Source organism: Enhydra lutris, unplaced genomic scaffold, assembly GCF_002288905.1.
Source record: "Enhydra lutris kenyoni isolate GAN:26980312 unplaced genomic scaffold, ASM228890v2 scaffoldscaffold87, whole genome shotgun sequence".
Classification (NCBI taxonomy): domain Eukaryota; kingdom Metazoa; phylum Chordata; class Mammalia; order Carnivora; family Mustelidae; genus Enhydra; species Enhydra lutris.
The window spans coordinates 510,617-526,450 of record NW_019154171.1 but is presented as its reverse complement, the minus strand read 5'-3'; the positions used below and the strand labels follow the sequence as shown (position 1 = coordinate 526,450).

General features: G+C 37.7%; 1 protein-coding gene across 1 annotated transcript in view; it reads right to left on the bottom strand.

The window, feature by feature from the left end:
• Nucleotides 1–15,834, bottom strand: part of LOC111161922 (E3 ubiquitin-protein ligase HERC2) — a 232,403-nt gene that overhangs the window by 131,551 nt on the left and 85,018 nt on the right. The window contains exons 18-21 of the mRNA XM_022525994.1: nt 12,472–12,700; nt 12,239–12,363; nt 6,100–6,278; nt 315–499 (exon numbers count right to left, since the gene is read on the bottom strand). Coding sequence (XP_022381702.1) covers nt 315–499; nt 6,100–6,278; nt 12,239–12,363; nt 12,472–12,700 — 718 coding nt within the window. The remainder of the gene's footprint in view (nt 1–314; nt 500–6,099; nt 6,279–12,238; nt 12,364–12,471; nt 12,701–15,834) is intronic.

Sequence of the window (15,834 nt, the reverse complement as noted above, 5' to 3'; positions counted from 1 at the left end):
CATATTATGTCAGTATCTAACACCCCATAACAGATACTTACAGTAAGTCTGATAAATCTTCTATAAAACTAACATGAACATAATGAATACTATTTTTGATGCCCAAAGAACTTAAATATTAAAACAGTGAAAAAAAATACTGGTAAGTCTAATACTCATTAAAAAAAAAGTGGATGCAAAATGAAGTCCCCCTAAATTGGTGTAAGATTTAACAGTATAAGAACTACACACCTGGGAATGTAAAATAGGCATGTCAAAAAGCCTAAATTAGAAAGTCAAACACACACAAGATATTTTAATTTTAATCAACTTACTAGAAATATCTGAGGTCTGACCAATACTTTCTCCTGGGTAAAGTTTACTGATAAGTAGGCGCTGAAAGCGCAGCAACAAATCCAATGAAGCAGTTCTTTCACGACTATGTTGCTCAAAGTCCAGACATGATGAAATCCGACGGGCAACATCTTTCAATCTGGCTACTGTCTGAGAAGCAATGTTTCTATGGAGGGGAAAGAGGATTGCAAAATTAAAGAAATTACGTCTGTTTTTTTAAAAAGCATTAAGAAATCACAACATAAACTAAAATCAGAAATATAGGTCATACACCCAGGTGACCTACGGTTGGCTTCCTTCCCCAAATATGTCACATATGTCTGCAATAAATATGACCTCAGTTAAAACTGAGCAGAGAAGCACAGAATTTACAAAAGAAATAATGACACCCTTTGCTTTACAATATGCTCCTACGAGCTGTGTGGAATGGTCCAAAATGATAGAAAACTCTTGTACAAAGCTTTGAGGGGAAAAAAAAAACCTGTATCATTTTTGTCCAAAGCTGCATTTCACATAGATATGACACGATTCTTAAAGACAAGATTCACTCGTCATTTCTGCATCTGCCTCACAAATCTGCCTTGAGACCTATTCAGGTAAGTATCTAAGTGGTCAAAGCAGGGAGTATCCAGGACTCTGAAAGTACAGGAAGAAAGACTAAGGTGGGTACAAACAGGCCAGGTCAGGATAACAGATGCTTGCAGAATACTGCAGCCAGGAAGGGAGCAAAGCCTCCACTTCCAACTGTGGGATCTGACTTGAACCACAAACCATAAGTTAATAGGGTAAAAAAGGAAGAAATGTGAAACAAGAAAAGGAAGGGGAATGGACACTGCAAGTGATGGAGTGCCAGGCTGCTGAGACTAGATTCCACAATGTTCAGCCGCTAAAACTTCCAAAGGGGAATATATCTTACTTGTGTTTGAGGAAGGTAAGTTTGGTATGAGTGTGAAGGTAGATGAGAGGGGACATGGAACACCAGGTAACACTCTGCCACCTAGAGACAGTCCCAGCAACAGTTGAACCAGGCCTGATCCCCGGTACTAAGAAGAAGAGAAGGAAGTTGGTTAGTGGAGGAAAAGAAACAAAGTAGAGCCTCCTTCTGGGCTGGTGTCAAAGTAGCTCCATCACATCAACCCCATCCCAGCCAGGTTAAGTGAGGACTTAGCTAGCTGACACCAAGCACTGCCATTGAGCAGGTGAATCTGGGATCTCTGGCATTCTATCACCTGCCTTGCCCATTCCCCTTCATTCTCTTGTCTTGACTTAATTCTCTGCCCTTATTCCTTTGCAAGGTGCTCATGGAACCAGAACATTTTACTACTGTTCTAAATGTACCTTTTGGAACTCACATTTCTTCCTTTTTTGCCCTATTTAACTGATGGTTTGTGGCTCAAGTCAGATCCCACAGTAGAAAAAATAGGTCTAGAATCCGGGTTTTATCTTACACAAGAAGGAGTAAAAGACATATAAAATATAATAAAAATTTTAACTTATTTCCTTAATAAAATTCAGAACCATAATTATAATGTGTAATTCTGACAGAGTTCACAAGCTAAAAAAATTTTCATAGCTCTTGATTTTCAAATATAAATGCTTTTCTGTGGCTCCCTGCCAGCTTAAGACTGAAGAGTTACTCTGAAATCTGTTTCATGGCTTACTCTTGGCAAGCTGCAATTTCTTCAACCTGCTTTCCAAGGAATAAAGTACACAAAATGACTATAATCTCTTCCACTTTTAGACTATTTTCAACACTGCATCAGCTAAGTCAATACACTGAGCTACCTTTAGTCACACTTAAGCTAAGAAAATTAAATGTCAAAATCTTCCTCTACAGTGGGAGAGGCACATTATCCACACTCATGAAAGAAAAGAGCCTGGATTATTGGCATTCTGTAGTAAGAAAGGTGTTGATGCATCTTCCTTTCTCTATTTTCCAAAAACTTTTCTAAGATGTTGTTTACTTCCATGCTCAGTTTTTATTTTGTGTTTTTTTAAGCAGGTACATCTTTATTACAAAACTGCTGGGGAGCCAATTCCTCCCTGCATGCCAAAGGTTCAGAAGACAAACTATAAGAGTGGTCTAGAAAGTACTGTCCAACAATAACATAATGCCAGGGAGCCACATATGTTATTTAAGAGGTTCTGCCAGGGGCACCTGGTGGCTTGGTCGGTTAAGCATCCAACTCTTGATCTCAGCTCAGGTATTGATATCAGGGTCATGAGTTCAAGCCCCGTGTTGGGCTCTACGCTGGGCATGGTGACTAATTAAAAAAATAATAATAATAGGGGCGCCTGGGTGGCTCAGTGGGTTAAGCCGCTGCCTTCAGCTCAGGTCATGATCTCAGGGTCCTGGAATCGAGTCCCGCATCTGGTTCTTTGCTCAGCAGGGAGCCTGCTTCCCTCTCTCCCTCTCCGCCTGCCTCTTTGTCTACTTGTGATCTCTCTCTGTCAAATAAATAAATAAAATCTTTAAAAAATAATAATAATAATAAATAATAAATAATAAATTAATAAATAAGTTCTGCCAGTCATGTTAATAAATATAAATTAATAAAGATTAATAAATCTTTAATAAAGATAAAAAGATAAAAAGAAACCAAAAACCAGTATTAATAATGTATTTATCAAAATATACTGAAAATATTACTTCAACATAAAATCTAAACCCCAAGAAAAAGTATTGAAATATTTCTTATTAGGTTTCTCAGTTAAAGTCTTCAAAAGCCATTGTGTACTTTACATATTCAGCACATCTCAACTCATATAACTAAATTTTCATTGAAAATACGTGATCTGGGGGCGCCTGGGTGGCTCAGTGGGTTAAAGCCTCTGCCTTCGGCTCGGGTCATGATTCCAGGGTCCTGGGATTGAGCCCTGTATCATGCTCTCTGCTCAGCCTGCTTCCTCCTCTCTCTCTCTCTGCCTGCCTCTCTGTCTACTTGTGATCTCTATTTGTCACATACATAAATAAAATTAAAAAAAAGAAAACACCTGATCTGAACTCAGACTCATAAATGCACACTTGAAAAATTAAATTCATATGGCCCAGCTAACCCAAACATACTTAAAGAAGTTTTAACACAGCTGAATCAGGTCTAAGTTTTTAAATTTGAGTTTTAATAAATAAATAATAATTAAGAATTCAGTTAAAATAACTGAATTTTAATTAAGAACATATAAAAATTCAATGTCTCACCTATATTGGACACATTTCAAGTGCTAATCAGCCAAATGTGGCAAGTAACCACGAGACTATACAGCAACAGGGACGGGTGGGTAAAACAGACAGGTCTCTCCACACTGATGAACAAACAGTCTGAGCAACCTACTATAGGCCGAAGTCAGGGAACCCTGCACTCACTCCCTGCCAGGGACAGCAGGGGACCAGACATAGCCTCCTCAGCCAAGGGTGAAGCATTCAAGAACTCAAAAAAGTTCTTCTCAAAATACATGCTTTATGCTTTAAAACTTCTGCATAGAACTTTACCTTTTAATTACACAGCACTCAACAACCATTCTCATCTGATCCTTAATTAACTCTGTAAATACTACTCCTGATAGTACTCCTCCACACTGAAGAGTTTCACTTGCCAATTTTATACAAGCAGTTGCAATTGAAATTTTCTAAGAACAAATTCCAAGCTCTTTCCAGTACCACCAACTACACTGAGTTAATTCATTTATAATTTGTTGTACTCAGACCAGAATGTATGAGATATCATCAGTAAACAATAATTAAACAAAAAAAAGAAGAAAAAGTTTTTTTTAGTTAGACTTTACTAAAACCTATGTAAAGAACTAGCTCTATAACTTCCTCTTAAAAGTTCAGTGTGTCCAGTAAATTCTGGTGCTTCCATATAGAAAGCAGGCTGCCCCCACACCAGCAGCGTACCACCCGCCACTCTTCTAGACATGCGGGCAGAGCTCCCTGCTCTCTTGGACTTAGCTGCTTAAGCCAACACTCCAGAGCTTTTCTTTCTCTATGTGGAGAAAATGAAACAAACCAGGAGCCAAGTTTACACAGATAGCTTTGTTAAATAGAGGGACAACAATTTTCCATTGTCTAACAAATGCCTTTCAGAAATCACCTTGATATTTTTTTTTATCTTTTTGATTTGAATGACACTGAAGCACTGGTTGACAAGTTTCACCAAAAAGTGTACGATCACTTCAGCCTAAGGTTTCTATGTTTATATTCTGACTCTAATTAATTCTTATCTACTCCTGATAGAGCCTTCAGAAACAATGTTCACCATTCTTTTATTTATTTCAGCTTCTAAATTAAAAGTTGTCTTAGAAAGTAATACACATAAATCTGTGATATACACAATGAGGCAATGATATGTTTTATTTTTTTTTTAAGATTTTATTTATTTATTAGAGAGAGAGAGGGAGAGCGAGCACAGGCAGACAGAGTGGAAGGCAGAGGCAGAGAGCAAAGCAGGCTCCCTGCCGAGCAAGAAGCCCGATGTGGGACTCGATCCCAGGACTCTGGGATCATGACCTGAGCTGAAGGCAGCCGCTTAACCAACTGAGCCACCCAGGCATCCCGGCAATGATATGTTTTAAAAGAAATAACTCTACCACAATGATTTTCATTTGCATCTACTGTTTACTAATGAGAATAAGAATCTTTTTCTATCTCATACACTCCAATTTTCTCTTGTGTGAAAATCTTTAGAAACTCTAGTTCTATCTCACACACTCCAACCTCTCCTCTCATCTGTTAAAAGTTTGCTCTTGAAACAGTGCGGAGGTTTCTCAAAAAAGTTAAAAATAGAATTACCTTATAATCCAGCAATCATGCTACTGGATTATTTACCCAAAGAATATAAAAACATTAATTCAAAGGGATATAGGCCCCCCTATGTTTATAGCAGCATTATTTACAATAGCCAAATTATGGAAGCAGCTCAAGTGTCCATCAATGATGAATAGATAAAGAAGATATATATATATACATACACACAAAGCAATATTGGTTCAGCCATAAAAAAAAGAAATCTTGCCTTTTACAATGACATGAATGGAGCTAGAGAGTACAATGCAAAGGAAAATAAGTCAGAAAAAGACAAATACCATATAATCTCACTCATTCGTGGAATTTAAGAAGACAAAAGAGCAGAAGGCGGAGGGGGACAGACAAACTAAGAAACAGACCTTTAATTAGAGAACAAACTGATGGTTACTAGGGGCACCTGGGTGGCTCACTGGGTTAAAGCCTCTGCCTTCGGCTCAGGTCATGATCTCAGGGTCCTGAGATCGAGCCCCGCATTGGGCTCTCTGCTCAGCAGGGAGCCTGCTTCCCCCTCTCTCTCTCTGCCTGCCTCTCTGCCTACTTTGTGATCTCTGTCAAATGAATAAATAAAATCTTTAAAAAAAAAAACAAAACTGATGGTTACTAGAGGAAAAGGGGCGGGGGGGTGGGCAGGGAGGATTGGTTAAACAAGTGACGGAAATTAAGGAGTGTACTTGTAATGAGCACACGGTAGTTTACAAAACAGTTGAATTACTATATTCTAATTAGTATACTGTACACCTGGAGCTAATATATAACATTGTAAGTTAACTGGAGTTAAAATTAAAATTAAAAAAAAAAAAAAAAAAAAAAAGAGTCTGCTCTTTACCCCAAAACCTATCTAGGGAACTTTCGGAGTATTTCCTCAATACCCAAACACACTTTTGAGACCCTAGTGCTAGATCTCACTATCTTACTGTGAAAACCAATAATCCTCCTGTTAAAATATATCTAATACTATTTACCTAAGAAGCTGTTGTATGAGTTGAACCAAAGGCAAACACTGTTTTCCAGAAGATTCATAGATCCCTGTATTAATAAGATCTTTATCCAATGGAGTCCTACTTCTGTGAAATGTTGAGGCACTGGCTTCTTGTTCATCAATTTCTTTTTCCTTCTGTGCTTCTTTTTTGGCTTCTATATCCTGTAATTCATAAAACAGAACTGGTTACCAGTTACCTTAGTAGCAGGTGTGAAGGCACCCTGGACCGAGCCCTGATCCCATAGTCTAAATGTCCCAGCCTCTGTGCACTAACTCACAAACCACATGATGGCACTGGTCCATGCTCATTTCTCTGAAATCCCATTACTCAGGTGCTCAGTTTCTAAACACACTACTTGTCCTAAAAATCCAATGTCCAGGGTGCCATTGCTGATGGCCTCCAGCTTCCTTTTGTGAAGTCCCTGAAATCTTTATTCCTGATCTCAAAAATACCCGATACAATCGGCCCCATACATGCACAGTCTATCTGTTTTGCAAACATGAACCAAGAACCCAAGAATGAGAGGATATATTCCAAATGAGACATGTGTTCAGAATACAAAAAATTCTTACAACTCAACAATTAAAAGATAAATAAACCAATTTAAAATAAGCAAAGGAGGGGCGCCTGGGTGGCTCAGTGGATTAAGCCGCTGCCTTCGGCTCAGGTCATGATCTCAGTGTCCTGGGATCGAGCCCCGCATGGGGCTCTTTGCTCAGCAGGGAGCCTGCTTCTCTCTATCTCTCTGTCGGACTCTCTGCCTACTTGTGATCTCTCTCTCTCTCTCTCTCTGTCAAATAAATAAATAAATAAATCTTTAAAAAAAATAAGCAAAGGATTTGAACAAGACATATCTTCAAAGAAGATGTATAAATGGCTACTAAGCACATGAAAAGATGCTCCACATTATTAGTCATCAGAGAAATTTACACCATTAGGATGGCTATAATAGAAAAGTTGCACAATAGCAAGCATTAACAAGGATGTGGAAAACTAGAACTCTCTAATATTACTACTGGGAATGTAAAATGGCACAGCCACTTAAGAAAAAATACAGCCATTTTTCGAAACATTAAACACAGAGTTACCATAAAACTCAACAACTCCATTCCTAGACATACAGTTATAAGAAAAAAAATATGTCCAAACAAAAATCTATATACAAATGTTCATAATAGCATTTTCATAATAACTTAAAAGTAGAGACAACTGGGGGCGCCTGGGTGGCTCAGTGGGTTAAAGCCTCTGCCTTCGACTTGGGTCATGATCCCAGGGTCCTGGGATTGAGCCCCACAGTGGGCTCTCTGCTCAGCAAGGAGCCTGCTTCCTCCTCTCTCTCTCTCTGCCTACTTGTGATCTCTGTCAAATAAATAAAATCTTTAAAAAAAAAAAAAGAAGAGACAACTGAATGTCCATCAGTTGATGAATGGATAAACAAAATGAAAGGATAAACAAAAAATATACAATGGAATATTATTTAGCAATTTCAGAAAATGAAGTACAACATGAATAAACTTTGAAAAAACTAGGCTAAGGAAAAAGAAACCAGATATAAAAGGTCACATATTGTATAAATTGGTTTATACGCAAAGCCCAGAGCCAGAAAATCTTTCAGAGACAGAAAGTACATTAGTAATTGTCAATGGCTGGAAGGAGTAGGGAATAGGGGTTGATTGTTAAGAGGCACAGAGTTCCTTTCTGGAGTAATGAAAATGTTCTGAAATTAGATAGTGGTGATGATGGTTGCGCAAGTCTGTGAATACAGAAAAAAGTGAAAAAGAAAAATAAGAGGTATCTTTGCCAGTCAAATGCGACCAATATTCCGAAAAACTATACCAAGCGTTGCTCTAGTGACCAAATATACTGTGAAAAAGCCAAAAAGTTCTTTCTTTCTGGGCTTTGTTTTCTTATTTATTTATTTATTTTATTTCTTTTCAGTGTTCCAGAATTCATTGTTTATGCACAACACCCAGTGCTCCATGCAATACGTGCCCTCCATAATACCCACCACCAGGCTCACCCAACCTCACACCACCCTCCCCTCCAAAACCCTCAATTTGTTTCTCAGAGTCCACGTTCTCTCGTGCTTCATCTGCCCCTTCAATTTCCCCCAACTCACTTTTCCTCTCCATCTCCCCATGCCCTCCATGTTATTCAGGCTTTGTTTTCTAATGACAAAAGCCAGAACTGTCTTAACCCCAATAGTCCGTCCCAGTTCTGAGGAGTGTGGGGATGAACACCTGATCTCACTGGTGGGACTGGAACTGGGCCACCCACCCTTAAGGATAAGAAGGTAACATGAATCAGAAAGATAAAAAATATGCATGCATGGGGTGCCTGGGTGGCTCAATTGGTTAAGTGTCTGCCTTCAGCTCAGGTCATGATCCCAGGGTCCTGGGATTAAGCCCTGCATTGGGTTCCCTCCTCAGCAGGGAACCTGCTTCTTTCTCTCCCTCTGCCTGCACCTCACCCTGTTTGTGCTCTCTGTCAAATAAATAAATAAATCTTAAAAAAACAAAAAAAAAAGTGCATGCTTTTGACCCAGCATAATTTCATTTCCAGAACCTGTTCCTATTTATCGTTCTTATATTCAATGACTTACAATCTATAAGAATATAATTAATAATTTATAGTAGTAAAAATATCTAGAACTTAAATTGTCAATAATAGGTTGTTAAAAAAAAAAAAAAAAACACAGGAATAAGAAGGAATTCCCTTTCCATATGACAGACTTCCCCAAAGCAACAGAACAAATGGACATAATAAAATATTCAACATAGAAGACATGGCAACCTCATGAGTAAAAAAGATGCAAACTGATATATCATTGAGACTAATGAGAACACCATAATCAGTATTATTAGTAAACATCTGCATCTTTAAAAATCTGAAAGACTTTACTCCAAAACTATTAACAATGAAATGGGTAAATTAACAGTTCCTAAATGATGAGATTTTTATTTATGCCCTTTTGTAGCTTCATAACAATTTTAAATTAAATGGCCATTAGTTATCTTATTTTAGGCATCTTAATTAGTATATAGATCACAATCTATATATCTCTGTAGCCTCTCTACCCCCAGCAACACTTTTCCTCCAACACCCCCCCAAAAGTCCTTCCCTTTCTCCAACAGGAAGTGAAGAATAAACATTTGCTAACTAAATTAATAGGTTCTAGAGTTCAATGTCAGTTATGGTTTGTCTCCCTCTCAATTTTCATCTTATTTTTCCTTCCCTTCCCCTATGTTCATTTGTTTCTTAAATTCCACATGTGAGTGAAATCATATAGTATTTGTCCCTCTCTGACTGACTTATTTTGCTTAGCATAATACCCTCTAGTTCCACCCACATCATTATAAGTGGCACGATTACATTCTTTTGATGGCTGAGTAATACCTTGTTGTGTGTATATATACATGGGTGTGTGTATATATATATATATATATATGTATATATACACACACACACACACACACACACACACACACACATATATACACACATACATACACACACACACCACATCTTCTTTATCTATTAATCTGTTGATGAACATCTGGGCTCTTTCTATAGTTCGGCTATTGTGGACACTGCTGCTGTAAACACTGGGGTGCATGTGCCCCTTCAAGTCACTATGTTTGTGTCCTTTGGATAAACACCTAATAGTGCAATTGCTGGGTTGTAGTGTACCTCTATTTTTAACTTTCTGAGGAACCACCATACTGTTTTCCAGAGTGGCTGTACCAGTTTGCATTCCTACCAACAATGTTAAGAGGGCTCTCCTTCCTCCACATCTTCACCAGTAACTGTTGTTTCCTAAGTTGTTAATTTTAGCCATCCTAACTGGTGTGAGGCGGTGTCTCACTGTGGTTTTGATTTGTATTTTACTGACGCTGAGTGATGCTGAGTTTTTCCTATGTCTGGCAACCATCTTTATGTCTTTTTGGAGAAACATCTGTTGAGGGGAGATAGGTGGAAGGGATAACTGGGTGATGGGCATTAAGGAGGGCACTTAATGTAAAAAGCAGTGGGTATTATATGCAACTGATGAACACTGAACTCTACCTCTGAAACTAATAAAATAAGTAAGTAATAAGCAATTAAAATAATTAATTAATTAATTACTAGGTTCTAAAAATACTGCTTGGGTCATGTCAAGGTTGCTTGACATTGTACACCTGCACCTAATATGACACTGTAAGTTAACTAACTGGAATTAAAATAAAAACTTAAAAAAAAGAGTCTGCTCTTTACCCTAAAACCTAATTCTGACCCACATGTGGACTGCCTCTGCCTATTCACTATCACTGCTCCCATTAGGCAAGCTTTCACATGAGCTTTATGGAGAAGAAGAAGAAAAGGAAGAAAGGGCTGGAGTCAGCAAACCTGCCACTAACTCATCTTGACACCTTAGCAAATCACTACATTTCCAGGGTACTTAAGTTCACATCTGTAAAATGGAATTTTAAACTACTTTTCTACTCAACAAGGTTGACAAAGTTAAAAGAGAAAATGAAAGTAAAGTACACAGCACAGTACCTGAAAAATAAGTTACACAAAGAATTGTCATTGTTCCTAACATTATATACATTATTTCTTCTATTTTTTTTTCAATTTAATCAAACTATTTAGGTATGTTTTCAAAGACAGGGTTTTTTTCATTTAAATTCAATTAATTAACATATAATGTATTATCAGTTTCAGAGGTAGAGGTCAGTGATTCATCAGTCTTATATAATAACCTGTGTTCATTACATCCCGTGCCTTCCTTGATGTCCGTCCCGGTTACCCCATCCCTTCACCACCATTCCCCTCCCCTGCAGCAACTCTCAGTTTATTTCCTGTGATTAAGAGTCTCTTATGGTTTGTCTCCCTCTCTGATTTCATCTTGTTTTATTTTTTCCTCCTTCTCCTATGATCCTGTTTTGTTTCTTAAATTCCACATATGAGTAAGATCATGATAATTGTCTTTTTCTGACTGACTTATTTTGCTTTTAATATACTTACTTCATCTAATTTCATCAGTGTGAGTTTTTATTTTTTTAATTAAGATTTTATTTATTTATTTGACAGACAGAGATCACAAGTAGGCAGAGAGGCAGGCAGAGAGAGAAGAAGGGAAGCAGGCTCCCTGCAGAGCAGAGAGCCGGATGTGGGGCTCGATCCCAGGACTCTAGGATCATGACCTGAGCTGAAGGCAGAGGCTTTAACCCACTGAGCCACCCAGGTGCCCCCAGTGTGAGTTTGTAAATAAAAAACTATTGCAACTATGAGAGCAACAAAACAAGCTATGAATGACTATTAAGTATATGGAAATGCAAATTAAAAACCACACTCTCCCACCCAGAATAGCTAAATTTATGAAGAAAGACATGACTCATGTTGGTGAGGTCAAGAAAGAGCTAGAACTCTCTCAAAGGCTGGTTCAAATTAAATGGCATAGCCACTCTGGGAAACTATAAAAACACATTCACCATAAGACCTAGCAAATTATAATTCAAAGTATTTACCCAAGAGAAAAAACACATGTTCACTAAAGAACTGTACACAGTATAATCAAAGCAGCTTTAGACAATCAAAAAAAAATCAAATGTCTGTTAACAGGAGAACAGATAAACAAATAGTGCCGTAATCATACAATGAAACACTCCTCAACAGTAAAAGCAATGTAGAGGAGTTTGAAAATTATCAAGGCAAAATAAGGCAGACACAAAACAGTACATACTATAAGATTCCATATATATAACATTGAGAACTGGCAAAACTAATTTAATCTGAGGGAGGCAGGGGAGCCCTAACTTTGAGTGCAAAGAGGCACAACGGCACTTTCTAGGGTGATGGAAATGATTCATAATATGATTAGGGTATCTGTCACATTCTTTTAAATAGATAAAAGTGGATATATTTTATCATATTTAATATCTCAATAAATTTTTAACTAGTAAGATTAAAAAAGCTTTAATTATAGAAAATATTTGATGTTACTAAAAGTTTTATGTTTCAGTTTTTTATTCTGGCAATAGGCTGCTATTTCTTCACATGGGTACAGTGTTTCAATCTCAGCTGACTGCCAGGTAAAAAATGCCTCTGTCAGTTCACATACACATTCGTAGAAACATACCTGGATTTCTGCAGTAATGGCTGCATTTAAGGCTGACTCTAAGCCTCCATCAGCCATCAAGCTGCCCACCAGGAGATCAATCATGAATCGACGACCTGGACTTATGTTAACTTCATTGCCTGAAACTAGAAAGGGAAAGCACTTTTGCCATTGTGAGGTAAGCACCAACGCCTCTTCGCACCCTCTTATGCACCCAGAACCCATCCCCATCCCTGCTCCTCACCCAAGCCCACCTGCACAGGGCAGGAGAGCAGAGAGTGCCCGGGCCCTCTCCTCAGCAGTGGGCAGAAGCACGGACCATCCGCTCTGCAGCACAGCCTGGGCAGCTGCCTGCACAGTGCTCAGCACGCCTGCACTGCTGGCCAGGGCCACCACGGTCTGTTTCAAGCTGTTGAGGAGGACGCTGCCCAGACCTAAACCAAGGAATTCTGGATCAACCTGGTGACTAATGGCAGCATGCAACTGAAAGGAGAAAAATAATTAATTTAGAAGCCCTAAAAACAAGTGGATTTCAAAACTTATTAAAGATTAAATAATATATCAAATTGCATTTTATTTAAATAAAGGAAAAGTTCTGATACATGAATTTTTTAACCAGACTAAAAAATTTTACCCATACTAGCTGAGAAATGATGGTAAGGTATTTTTAAGAGGAACTGTTTAAGCCCGATTTAAATACATATATGGAAGATCTCAAGATCAACAGAGAGGTTATACAGCAATCTCCACCCCACCCCCAACCATCTGTACCAAACAGAGAAAGAGTGAATATAATACAATCAAAAAACTTTTAAAAGATTATACAGCCAAGCTGAAAGTACACAAGGAAACTCCTCAAGGGCCAAACCAGAACTCAGACACACATAGCAGGAGCTAACAGGTTCTGGGCTCTGAGAGCAGATCAAGACCTTCAGGCCTGAAATCCAAACTGCTCACGGCAACCCACTGAACCATTGAAGATCACTGGTCTATCACCAGTCAGGACTTGAAGGCAACACTACCCACGAAGGCTCTGGGTACAAAGAGACCCCACAAGAAATCAGAGTCCTGGCCTTCCCTGTGAGCAGATGTAAAATCAAATTCACCTCAACCAACTAGATATAGATACCACAAGTCAAGAACTGAACACCGAAACATCTAGAGTCTGAGAAACACATGACGCTTCAGAGACACAAATAAAAAACTGTCCTCTAGGGACATCACCATAGCCAAAGGCAAAGAGAGACCTCTAGCAAGACCTCCCCTGAAAGTGCTGTTAAAGTCAGAAAGGACAAGCCACACTAGATCACAAGGGAAAATTAAAGACAAAGCTCTTATACGAGGCAGAACTCATGCCCCTAGAGTAGGCAGCAATACAAACACTGAAATGAATGCAAAAAAAGAGTAAATGTTCTGGGTGTTCATGGGTGGCACAGTCATTTAAGCATCCAGCTTTTGGTTTTGGCTCAGGTTGTAATCCTGGAGTTGTGGGACTGAGCTCCATGCCAGGCTCTGCACTCAGCATGGAGTCTGCTTGGGAGTCTCTCTGTCCCTCCCCACCCTCTCAAATAAATAAATAAATAAATAAATAAAATCTTTAAAAAATATAAATAAATAAATGTTCTTAGAGATCAAGGAAGGCACAAAACCCAAAAGATAAGAATGTAAAGAACAATGAACGCCTTGAAAACCCAAATATAAATTCTAAAAATGAGAAAAACAGCTACAAAAATAAAAACCTCAAGCAGAACTGTGAAAAGCCCGGGCCCAGGTTCTGGCCCTGACTCTCCATGCAATGGATACCTGACCTGGGCCACATTCCTGAACTTCTCTGTACATCCTCATCTAGCAATACACATCAAGGGTCCTACCTCTTGGATGGTGGCACATGGATTTAATGAATTAATATGTGTAATGCTGTGATCATGCAAGTACTTATTAAATAATGGACAACTCAAAAATATGGAACAATCAGCTAAAGGATTTGGGAACTAAAAGAGCACTGGAGAAAAAAGAGAAGGCAGAATGGAAAGATAGAAAGTGAATATTATAAAGAAACAGTACTTGGGAAGATGAGAAAAGTTCAAAACACATAAAGAAGGAGATCTCCAAGGGAATAGTAAATAAAAAAGAGAGCAAATTCAATGATAAATAGGGAATGTTTTTCAAAACCTAACAAAAATACGTAATCTCAGATTCAATGAGAATCATAACCTCAAGTTATACATAGGAAAATAAATCCTCACCTAGACAGAGTATGTTAAAATTATAAAACAAAAAAACATCTAAAAGGCTACCAAAAAGAAAGGCAAATTAGTTACAAAGAAACAATTATGCCAATGTAACAATTCTCATCAGCAACAATAAAAATCAGAAGAAAGAACACCTTCAAACTGTTGATAAAACAACAGGTAACCTAAAAAGCTAAGCCCTATTAAATTATCTTAAGAGCATTCAAGCAGAGTTTTCAGACTTTATAACCCACAGACCTTGATAAAGAAACTTACTGCAGGAGGTACCCAGGTGGAAGAGGATGTAAGCCACAATGACAAAACAAATTGGTTAAAATAAATAAAAAAGTAAAAAGACTACGTAAGTATGGTCCCTTAAAAAATGATGATTATGATGATAATTAATTGGAGGACAATTTTTCATGTCTTAAATCAGAAGAAATGTATTTTGCATATCACAACTGGGAGCATTTTTCTTTTAGGGACACATACACATCACAAATCAGTGTGTTTTAGATCCAGTGTAACAATAAACTACCTGACAATTTAAATACAGAAGGTGGAAAGGGGAGCATAGGTTTAATGCATCCTATAACCCCTATGTTTTTCAGGAGGAGAAGTACTGGTTAACTTAACACTTTGTGGAATTAAGAAATATTTTATTTTTTTGTAACTTGATTAATGTCCAGAAATCAAACTGAAAAGCTTAGGAACAATGAAAGGTATTTGAAAAGAAAAAACTGTTTTGGAAACTTTATCAAGAAATAAGAAAATGAAGAATAACCTTACACAAAACTAATCAGAAAACCTAAATTCAAATACACTAGCAATCACAATAACTCTAAAAAAATTAAATTAACGTAATGAATAAAGATTCTCAAACTGGATGGTTTTTAAGACTCAAGCTTTGTTAAGTGAATATTTAAATTTTAAAATGATACAACTAAAGCATAAGGACCTAGAAAGATGTAACAAAGCAACAGAAAAACATAAGGCACGAGGCAAATATGGGCCAAAAAAAATCAAGCCTGAGACATGTACAAGATCTTTCTCCATAGTACTGACCAGACAGCAGGAATGCTATAAACCACAGAAAGTTACAAACAACTGGGTAGATTCATGAAGGGGACCACAATGGGCCTAAAAAATGAGCTCCTACAGAAGACTTTTGGGAAAGAGAAGTACTCTCCAAACTTCTGTTAATTTGATTAATGTAACTAAACATAATATTCATCTATGTGCTTTTTAGAAACAAGGCAAAAATGGGGAGAGAGCAGAGGGGGACACGATTGGTTACATAGAAATCCTGTATTAGAAAGGGAAAAATTACTTTGTTAAAAAAAACCAGTCTCTTGACATTAAGTCATAGATTTTATTACCAAGAAA